The 11,288-nt window shown below is 44.2% G+C and overlaps 1 protein-coding gene across 1 annotated transcript in view; it reads right to left on the reverse strand.

The window, feature by feature from the left end:
- Positions 1 to 6,334, reverse strand: part of pcsk5a (proprotein convertase subtilisin/kexin type 5a) — a 36,053-nt gene extending 29,719 nt beyond the window's left edge. The window contains exons 1-10 of the mRNA XM_065017631.1: positions 5,984 to 6,334; positions 4,534 to 4,638; positions 4,053 to 4,226; positions 3,524 to 3,667; positions 3,063 to 3,139; positions 2,659 to 2,747; positions 1,746 to 1,918; positions 1,017 to 1,235; positions 547 to 647; positions 157 to 260 (exon numbers count right to left, since the gene is read on the reverse strand). Of these exons, the coding sequence (XP_064873703.1) occupies positions 157 to 260; positions 547 to 647; positions 1,017 to 1,235; positions 1,746 to 1,918; positions 2,659 to 2,747; positions 3,063 to 3,139; positions 3,524 to 3,667; positions 4,053 to 4,226; positions 4,534 to 4,638; positions 5,984 to 6,166 (1,369 nt within the window). The 5' untranslated portion in view covers positions 6,167 to 6,334. The remainder of the gene's footprint in view (positions 1 to 156; positions 261 to 546; positions 648 to 1,016; positions 1,236 to 1,745; positions 1,919 to 2,658; positions 2,748 to 3,062; positions 3,140 to 3,523; positions 3,668 to 4,052; positions 4,227 to 4,533; positions 4,639 to 5,983) is intronic.
- Positions 6,335 to 11,288: the final 4,954 nt, after the last annotated feature.

Genomic DNA, 11,288 nt, shown 5'->3' on the forward strand with positions numbered 1-11,288 from the left:
TAAATAATTGTTCCCTTGTATGTGTTTTGGATGTCAATGGAAATGATTATAAAGGAAGGAAAGCCCTTTTAGTTTTCTGTAGCCAAGCGTTAAGGAAACACAAACTCATTTGTGGACAGGATATGGGAAACAAATTCAATCAAATCAGATAGATACCCTGGTATCCAGCTCCGTTGGTGTGCCAGTCAGGGGAGGTCAGGTGACTGGCCTGTGACGTTCTGACAATAATGTGCTGCACGTCCCTCCAAGTCAGCAGTGGGCTGGATCAGGGCCCCACAGACACAAGTTAACAACACTGTATATAGTATATCATCTTAGTAATACTATAAAAACATTATCAATAGCTTATAACTAGGGCCATGAGTTTTTCTTGACCACGTGACCTGACAAGGAAGAATTTTCAGTCCAAGTTTTAGCCTTTAACTAGGGCCCAGAGTTGTTCCTGGTCAGGTCGTTCTTGACGTGGTCAAGAAAACCTCCTTGTTACCTATAATATTATCATTAGATTTAGATATCGGTGATGATATCTCTAGGAAAGTAGGTTACTTGGCTTCCAGGGTGAGTGCGATGACCCCTGCTGCCATTGGAGCGGAGACTGAGGTCCCAGAATGCTCCTTGCTACAGCCTTGTTTCAGGTCCAATGTTACCTGCCAGATAGAAAGTATTGTTGTGCGACTACAAAATGGTACAGTAGATGTGCTATTATGCCTTATAAACATCATACAGGGCTTTAAAGATAAACTTTGTAACTTTCAGGTCATTTAATTTCCCCTGTGACAACGACAAACACATTCTGTCAAGAAGCAAAATGTTAAAAAAAATAATGGATACATTCACCCCATCCTTTCCTTTCACAAACAAGCGCTGCAGCTGAAAAGAGCTGAAGTGGCTGCACCTTTGACACGGGTTTAAATCACTGTCATATGCAGCTATTGTATCAAATCAAATAATGAAATCAAATCTAAATGTACTCATCACGCATAGCCGGGTTGGGGCCGATATACAGCTTGACTCACCATCTTGGCTCCCTGTCTGTCGGTGGAGAAGGAGCTGTAGGTGGAGGCCAGTGTCGAGGGGCATGGCTCCAAGTAGTCGGGTCTGGCCCCGCTATGGGTGGTGCTGCTGATGGAGATGGTGTAGATGCTGTTGGTGTAGCCATCACAGGAGCAGTGATCCCTGTTCCGCCCACCGTTACCCGACGCCCACACGAAGATGGAGCCACGCCCCTTCCTTCCCTGGGAGTGGGGGTTCATGGGAGTAGTAGTTTTGGTCAAATTACCTTCATCAAGGTTTTATAGGATTTGGATTCTAGACACTGATCTAAGGTTGTTCTTGCGTATTCCCTTCACCGTTGGTTTACATTAGGGGGGGTGCAAACTGATCCTAGATCTAAGGGCACCCTTCTCCCCTGTGATTAATGCCAAGCGTGAAGAGCCACTAATGATTCATATTTGTATGTTATTTACATATTGATATGAAGATAAAGATAAGCACTAGAAGTAAACATACAGCCTGAGGCCAAAGACAGACAGACAGACAGACAGACAGACAGACAGACAGACAGCTTTATTTTCTTGAGATTTCAGGACTTTTTGTGGAGCAAAATTGTTTGACCATTGAAAATCCTATTTTCAAGGTAGAAAAACAAGTATACACACATGTGCACATGCACACACACATAGTGGAGAATACATGTTTGACTGTACTGATGCAGAGAAGTTAGACAGACACACACACACACTCACAGTGCGTATGCCGTTGTCTAATGCGAGGCGAGCCAGAGGGCCAGGTCCTTCCACAGTCCTCCCATCATCCTCCGGCCCCCAGCTGGCAGAGTAAATATCAATGTGCTGCTGCCTGAAGCTCAGGGATTGGGCCTCTACTATGTCCGTCACATCTCCGTCCAGCATACGAATGCCTGCAGATACAGGAGTGGGATGGACCTTCATAACCTTAGTATTCACTACATAGGATGGATCACCCATAGGAATAGTCCGACTAGAATGAGATTATATTTTTATGGGACCGCCTGATTTTGAGGAGACCTTCAGCACCATACAGTATGTATGCATCTTCAATTTACAATATACCTTCTATTTAATATTTGTAAAACTGAACTTGGACTGAATATACAGTATTTGTCCATATTTAATGTGCTGGCACCAAGGAGATACATTTTTTTTTTAAATACCTTTTTCTCCCCAATTTCGATCTTGTCTCATCTCTACAACTCCCCAACCGGCTCGGGAGGCGAAGGTCGAGTCATGGGTCCTCCAAAACATGCTCGGCCTAACCACGCTTCTTAACACCTGCCCGCTTAACCTGGAAGCCAGGCGCACCAATGTGTCGGAGGAAACACTATTCAACTGATGACCGAAGTCAGCATGCAGGCAGCCGGCCTGCCACAAGTAGTCGCTAGAGTGCAATGAGCCAAGTATAGCCCCCCCTGGCCAAACCCTCCCCTAACACGGATGACGCTGGGCCAATTGTGCGCCGCCCTATGGGACACCCGATCACGGCCGGTTGTGATACCGCCCGTGATCGAACCTGGGTCTGTAGTATCGCCTCTAGCACTTCGATGCAGTGCCTTAGACTGCTCGGGAGTCCCCTGCATTTCATGTTTTTATAAACGTGACTAATAAAGAACTCAAAACTCACCACCTATCCGAGCATTGAAGGAGATTCCAACAGTGCACTGAGAGTTATTTGCTGCCGCGGCAACCATCCCAGCACATTTTGTCCCATGGCTTACCCGGAAAAAAAGGGAATGTATACCACATTAGCTTAGTTGCATATGTATGAGGAGACAGGCTATATGTACAACATCAAACTGGCAAAGAATAGACACATTCAAACAAGTGAATATGCATATTCATATAATATGAACATAATATATGAGTGTAATTGTGGGGAAAGATGTAAGTTGCTTCATAAAATGGGCTAAGATTCTGCAAAAAGCTGCAATAAGTAGGGCCTGGAGTTTTTCCTGACCACATCAACTTACCACGAAAAAACTCACAGCCCCAGCTATGAGCAATATGCATATTGAAAATAAGAATAACCTGTTGTCATTGCTGGAGTCGTATCTGGGCGTGGGGTCATCATCATTCCCATTGAAATCATAGCTTGCAAAGGGGTCCTAAGATACAGTGACACATAAAAAAAACAAAAGTCAGTGGCTAATTGGCCTTTAGTGTCTTCCAGTCTAGTCTGGTCTGGTCTAGCCTGGTCTGGTCTAGCCTGGTCTGGTCTGGGTCTGGTCTAGCCTGGTCTGGTCTAGCCTATACTCCACCAGTCAGAGCCTATTGACTCACAAATCAACTAGGCGTGTCTGAACACTAAAGAGGACAAGACGTTTAGCCTGTATTTTAATACTCTGCGTTGACCTTTAAAAGCTCCGGGCCAAGAGCTTTGACTGCATATTGTCTCAGCTCTGGACTTTTACATTCGGGACATATGCCAAATTGCTTTTAATAAATGTCCTTGTGAAGTCTTCAGAAGAGACGGTTCCCGAGGCACTTACAAAATTTGGCCTGAGATCAGGATGCTCTCTCTCGATGCCGTCATCCAAGATGGACACCACCACTCCCTTCCCTGTGTGTCCTCTCCTCCAGGCCCCCTCGATGTTCATGTAGGAAGGACAGCCCTGGGAGCCCTCACTGCAGTGCTGTTGATGGGGGAGGGGGGGGATCAGCACATGTCATGTTTACTTGTTTATTTGGATCATTAGCTGTAACTTTAATAATAGTTATAACTACAAGGTGTCCTCGCAAAGCACAATACAAAACAATGGCGCAAATGTGGGTAATGCACAGACACCTGTAGCATGTTTGTAAATGTATGTTTGACCCTGTTTAAATATACCTTTTAAACTCATCCTTCCTTCCTTCCTTGAGGTAATTACTGACCTGTTTCGCTTACATTGCTCTCATCAATCATGTCATGTCATGTCAGATTAGGTAAGAGAAAGGATGCATTTTAAAAGTGTTGGAACGAGGCCATTACTGTATATCTGCGGTGCAGCTGTGCCCTCTCAGCTGAGAGATACTCACAATGTACCACAAGCTGCACCACTGGGGGTCATTGAAAACCAGTGTCTGGGTCTGGTTAGGTTGGACGGGGCCTGGGTGAATGTGTTTCGTCCGAACGTCAATGGAGTAGATGTGACTGGCTCTGGAGTTCCTCTTGGTCCTCCAATGGACCACCTGTTGCTGCATCCACTCCACCTGCAGAGGAATAGAGGTTGTAGGACTCCTGGTGTAGGCTACTCACAGTAGTATGGAATGCACACTATAGACAGTACAAGGTGGTGTTTCACGTGTTTGCTGAGTCTGGTGAAAGGTCAAATGATATTCATATCGATTCTTGTTTTTACATCAATTGAGTATGTATTTTCTGTGCGCGTGACTGCTTGCTTGTGTGTGTGTGCTCGTTCATGTGTGTGTGTGTGCGTGTGTGTGCAGCATGTCATGCAGCTAATAAATTATATAGGAGGGTATCAATAACACCTCCAATGGGATCTAGTTACTGTACCTTTGTCTCCTTGGCGACGAGGTCGGTAACGTCTTTGTTGGACAACGTGGACCGATCCACCGTCCCACTGTGGTGGAAACTATAGAAGTTGTTCAAGTCTCCAATCTGGGCAAAGTAGGAAACCATTTTTTAAAAAGTTAACTAAGCAAGCCAGTTAATAACAAATTCTTATTTACAATGACGGCCTACCAGGGGAACAGTGGGTTAACTGCCGTGTTCAGGGGGAGAACAACAGTTTTTTTTACCTTGTCAGCTCAGGGATTTGATCCAGCAACCTTTTGGTTACTGGCCCAATGCTCTAAACACTAGGCTACCTGCCGTGTATAATCGTGTATATGTATACTAACGAGATCTGCCGCTTTTTCAACTGTGTCCCCCATGTCTAAATGGCTGATAAATTATGAAGCTGTCATTGACATCAGTCATTGAGAAGGTTACTTTACACCCCTACTAGACTTTCAGGCCCAGGGCAACCTGAACCCCAGGTACGGAGCCATGGGCTGGGCTATACCCTGTGGGTACACTCCTTTCTGACACCCAGGTTGATCATAATACCACCATTAGGTATGTGTGCCTGGACCTGAACAGAATGGAATTTAGGCTAGGCTACACAAAACAGACCATGTTTCCATCAGCGTGCTAATAGAGGGAAGGACAAAACAGTAAGAGTAGTGCTTTGGCTATTCTATCTAGGACCATAATGCTGTTGTAATCCATGAGTAGAAATTATGACTCCTTGGTCCCATTCAAATGATGACTCCTTGGTCCCATATCATACATCGAACTACTGAGTTGTGAGGTGACTGAACTCAATCTCTCCTTGAACCAGGGTGGCAAATTGTAGCCTGAGCCTTCCTTTCCGCTCTGAAAAGATGTAGGCCTGGGTCATATGAAAATAGGGCTTTTGGCCTGCATCTTCTGATAAGGAAGATAGTCTGATGTGGGTGCTCACTACAAGGTCAATGACTTGGCTAATTTGATATGGGGGCCACATGACTGTTTGAAGTCTCAGAAACGAATCTGATGTATGCCCCAGCCAAACGACCGTGAATGATTCAGATCCAATCCAGCATTTCATGCAAAAAGCTTGTCATTCACATGGGATAGAAAACGTCTTTCATCCAAATTAGGCGTACTTTAAAGGAAACAGCTAATAAAAATAGACTTAGGCTATGTATCAAAATACTGGGTCGATGGACAAATTTGACAAAGGTAATGATGGTGCATAAGTAAAGTTAGATATCATGTTTAGGCCGAAGAATAGCGGACTAAACTAAACGGTGAATTTAATTCTGTCACCAGGAGTTTAGTCCATTGGCCCACTAAACTTCTCTTTGGCTTTGGCTATAGACCGGTGTAACGTTTTTCCCCATTTGCATTGCAGTCGAATCATGAAACATTAGGCTACAGTAGAAAAGTATAATGATCATATGCAACTTTGATAATTTACCTGGCCCAAATTGTGAAATCCATATTTCTCCGCTATACTGTCTGCAGAGGCGGGTGCCCCATCTATCCTGATCGCCCAGTCATTTGTGTATATTATTGTTTGACAGAGTGGCATGAGACTCCCCATCCAAACAAACGCGAAAATAGTCATCATTCCGGTTGAAAGAGGTAAATTCCGTGTCATCTCGCTCAAAAGTTTTTACAAAAGTTCTCTCGGACTCCTTTCACCGTCTGAAGCGCCGTCACATAGCGAGGAAGTTGTCATTTACTATGATAGACCTATGTTCGTAAAAAAAGAGAATATTATCGGTGAATGACTGCGTTCAAAACGTGTCCTGCAGAAAATGTAATTTCCCTGTTGAAATCTACCAGTGAGGACCAACTTAATTTAGAATGCAGACTAGCCTAGATATCAGATTGCCATCTTCAATGACCCCGTAGTATCTCCTTTCAGTCACTCGTTGGTGACACAAATCAAATAGGCCTATTATTGGTCAAACTGTAGGCCTATATTGCACAATGTTTACAAAGTGATTTGATTGACAAAAATGATATCATTTACAAATGCTTGATGAATCATTAGTAATGGCCTAGTCTATGAAGGATTTCCTGACTGAGACATGTTGACTGTGTACTTTCATTTCAATTACTCCCCGAGAAGTGTTAACTTGTATGATTAGGCCTAGACTATTTTGTGTGGCAGATGAGTAGCCTTCTTAGTGAGGAGTTGACACCACTGTCCTTGGGAGTTTTTTTTTAAAACAATGTAATTATGTCAGACTCGGAGTTCCTAATTAGATTGACAATCCCTCCTATTCATTTAGGATCACTTCAAGACAGAGGCCTGCAGATTTATTGCAAAGCATTTACATTTACATTACATTTAAGTCATTTAGCAGACGCTCTTATCCAGAGCGACTTACATTTACTGGGATCGACACATCAGTGGCATATGGATCTTTGGCGTACACTTTTGAGGTATGAAGTCATCTGATATACAGTGAATAATGTTCCCTTCAACTATCTGTTATCCATTGAAAACACCATTTGTCTGTGCAATACCTTGACCTGACACCCTTTGAATGAACATTAGACAATGAAGTCTCAATCCATTCCTAAAATGTGATAATGTTTGAAATGTTTTTCTGATCAAATATATACTGAACAAAAATATAAACGCAACATGTAAAGTGTTGGTCCCTTGTTTCATGAGCTTAAATAAAAGATCCCAGAAATTTTCCATATGCATTAAAAGCTTTTTTCTCTCAAATTTTGTGAACAAATTAGTTTACTTCCCTGTTAGTGAGCATTTATACTTTGCCGAGATAATCCATCCACCAGATAAGTGTGGCGTATCAGGAAGCTGGTTAAACAGCATGCTCATTACACAGGTTCACCTTGTGCTGGGGACAATAAAAGGTCACTCTAAAGTGTGCAGTTTTGTCACACAATGCCACAGAGGGAGAGTACAATTGGCCTGACTGAATGTCCACCAGAGCTGTTGCCAGATAATTTAATGTTATTTTCTCTACCATAAGCCGCCTCGTTTGCGAAAATTTGGCATTATGTCCAACCGGCCTCATAACCGTAGACCACGTGCAACCGCGCCAGCCCACATCGGGTTTTCTTCACCTGCGCGATCATCTGAGACCAGCCACCTGGACAGATGATGAAACTGTGGGTTTGCACAACTGAATAATTTCTGCACAAACTGTTGTTTAAAAAAAAAAATTGAACCTTTATTTAACTTGGCAAGTCAGTTAAGAACAAATTCTTATTTACAATAACACCATTCCCTGGCCTAACCCGGACAACACTGGGCCAATTGTGCACCGCTCTATGGGACTCCCAATCACAGCCGGATGTGATGCAGCCTGGAAACCGTCTCAGGGAAGCTTATCTGCGTGCTTGTTGTCCTCACCAGGGTCTTGATCTGACTACAGTTCAGCGTCGTAACCGACTTCAGTGGGCAAACGCTCACCTTTGATGGCCACTGGCACGCTGGAGAAGTGTGTTCTTCACAGATTAATCCCATTTTCAACTGTACTGGGCAGATGGTAGACAGCGTGTCTGGCGTTGTGTTGGCGAGCGGTTTGCTGTTGTCAACATTGTGAACAGAGTGCCCGATGGTGGCGGTGGGGTTATGGTATGGGCAGGCATAAGCTATGGACAACAAACACAATTTCATTTTATCAGTGGCAATTTGTATGGATAGAGATCCTGAGGCCCATTGTCGTGCCATTCATCAGCCGCGATTACCTCATGTTTCAGCATGATAATGCACGGCCCCATGTCGCAAGGATCTGTATATAATTCCTGGAAGCTAAACATGTCCCAGTTCTTCCATGGCCTGCATACTCACCAGACATGTCACCCATTGAGGATGTTTGGGATGGTCTGGATCAACATGTACGACAGAGTGTTCCAGTTCCCACCAATATCCAACAACTTTGCACAGCCATTGAAGAGGAGTGGGACAACATTCCACAGGCCACAATCAATAGCCTGATCAAATGATGGTCACACCAGATACTGACTGGTTTTCTGATCCCCGGTTTCCTGATACTTAAAAATATATATATCATTTTTTACCCCTTTTTCTCAATTTCATGATATCCAATTGGTAGTTACAGTGTTGTCCCATCGCTGCAACTCCCATACGGGGACTCGGGAGAGGCGAAGGGCGAGAGCTATGTGTCCTCTGAAACACGACTCTGCCAAGCCACACTGCTTCTTGACACACTGCTCGCTTAACACGGAAACCATCCGCCCCAACGCATCAGAGGAAACACGGTCCAGCTGGCGACCGAAGTCAGCGTGCATGCGCAAGGGCCTAATGTATTTATTTCAATTGACAGATTTTCCTTAAATTACTTAACTCAGTAAACTCTTTGAAATTGTTGCATGTTGCGTTTATATTTTTGTTCAGTGTATATTCTTTCATCATCGAGCCATTGCAAGTTTGTCTAATGATTTATTATTGATATGAATCATTCATTATACTTCTACATCATGTAGGCAGCGTGTTGTAATAGTTGTAATAGAATTCCCTTTATTCAGTTAAATGTATTCCTTTTGAATTGCACATTTTAATAAAAGGGTTGGTGATGCACTGTGCACATGGTTTTTATTATCTAGTATTTCACTTTGGAAAGAAAACAAACTGGATGAAAGCTGAAGAAAACAAAGAAAAAGCACCTCTCGGCAAGCAGTCACAGGACTTTGAAGTTATCTAACATGTCCTTGGAGAGACTGACTTTGATGTTTCGAAAAATTAAGCTCAAACAAACTGCAAATTCCCCTGGAAATAATTGTCAAACTGGATTCTTGAGCACCTAGACTACCCCGAGGGTAGCTCAGGCATCAGCCCTCCTACCTATTTATTTGGTGTTAAAATGTTTTTCTTTAATACTAACTCTAATGCACCTCTAGAGTACAGGTCCCAAGGGGGTAGTTGTTCAATGCAAATGCAAACAAACATCTTGAAGTTCTGACAGTCTGAAAGTCTTTAGTTTTGTTTTCAGCATTTGTTGCTTATTATTCAAACCTTAGAATTGTTCAATTGCTTGAACGCGTTCCACGGGACTTTCTCTGTCTGAGATTGCGTTTTCGGGTCTGCTGTTTTACCAGCAATAACAGCTCTTACTGAAAGAAATTGGGTTAGCCCTCATTTTGAACACATCCCCTTTCCCTTCCACTTTATGCAGTCTAATAAACAGGCTATAGGCCAGGTTGCTTTACCTCCACAACCCTCTAATTAAACTAACTAGCTACTGTGAAAATGGCTGCAGGTCTAGGCCTATGATTAGGACAGTTATTCATTACACTTCACAGCACAATAAATATCTCAACCCCATTTTCCTCCTGATAATGGAATCCAGAAAAATCACTCTGTATACCCCCCCGCGTCTCTTTAACTGGGCTTTATTTACATATAGTGATTAATGCCCTGGTCTTTCTTCACTGTGGTGATGTCGGGGGTGGCGGGGGAGAATTTAGCTCATATTTTATTAAACCAATCTGCGCCTGAATTGACTCAAACTTGGCAGGTCCTTAATTCATTATTCACTGTTCCCCTGTGACATAGCCACTGCAGCAGCACTACACATGTAGATGGCACTCCGATAAGTGCGGCGGTTCTGCCTTTGAAATCCCTCAATATGACTTTGTGCCAGCCGAGCTACGAGATGTGCAGAGGCAATGTTTAACTCCCTGCAGGCAAGAAAAGTTTATTTTCCATTTCCACTGTGTTTGTGTTTGTGTGTGTGTGTGCTCAAATCTTGCATGAAATCCCATTTTCTTCTGCAAACTATTCTCCATTGTTGGCAATACAGGGTCCTCATCTTTCAGCTTAATGAGAAAAATCTTTGTGCAGAATTACATTTACATTACATTACATTTAAGTCATTTAGCAGACGCTCTTATCCAGAGCGACTTACAAATTGGTGCTTTCACCTTATGACATCCAGTGGAACAGCCACTTTACAATAGTGCATCTAGGTCTTTTAAGGGGGGGTGAGAAGGATTACTTTATCCTATCCTAGGTATTCCTTGAAGAGGTGGGGTTTCAGGTGTCTCCGGAAGGTGGTGATTGACTCCGCTGTCCTGGCGTCGTGAGGGAGTTTGTTCCACCATTGGGGGGCCAGAGCAGCGAACAGTTTTGACTGGGCTGAGCGGGAACTGTACTTCCTCAGTGGTAGGGAGGCGAGCAGGCCAGAGGTGGATGAACGCAGTGCCCTTGTTTGGGTGTAGGGCCTGATCAGAGCCTGGAGGTACTGAGGTGCCGTTCCCCTCACAGCTCCGTAGGCAAGCACCATGGTCTTGTAGCGGATGCGAGCTTCAACTGGAAGCCAGTGGAGAGAGCGGAGGAGCGGGGTGACGTGAGAGAACTTGGGAAGGTTGAACACCAGACGGGCTGCGGCGTTCTGGATGAGTTGTAGGGGTTTAATGGCACAGGCAGGGAGCCCAGCCAACAGCGAGTTGCAGTAATCCAGACGAGAGATGACAAGTGCCTGGATTAGGACCTGCGCCGCTTCCTGTGTGAGGCAGGGTCGTACTCTGCGGATGTTGTAGAGCATGAACCTACAGGAACGGGCCACCGCCTTGATGTTATTTGAGAACGACAGGGTGTTGTCCAGGATCACGCCAAGGTTCTTAGCGCTCTGGGACGAGGACACAATGGAGTTGTCAACCGTGATGGCGAGATCATGGAACGGGCAGTCCTTCCCGGGAGGAAGAGCAGCTCCGTCTTGCCGAGGTTCAGCTTGAGGTGATGATCCGTCATCCACACTGATATGTCTGCCAGA

Source organism: Oncorhynchus nerka, linkage group LG4 (genome assembly GCF_034236695.1).
Source record: "Oncorhynchus nerka isolate Pitt River linkage group LG4, Oner_Uvic_2.0, whole genome shotgun sequence".
NCBI classification, from domain to species: Eukaryota; Metazoa; Chordata; class Actinopteri; order Salmoniformes; family Salmonidae; genus Oncorhynchus; species Oncorhynchus nerka.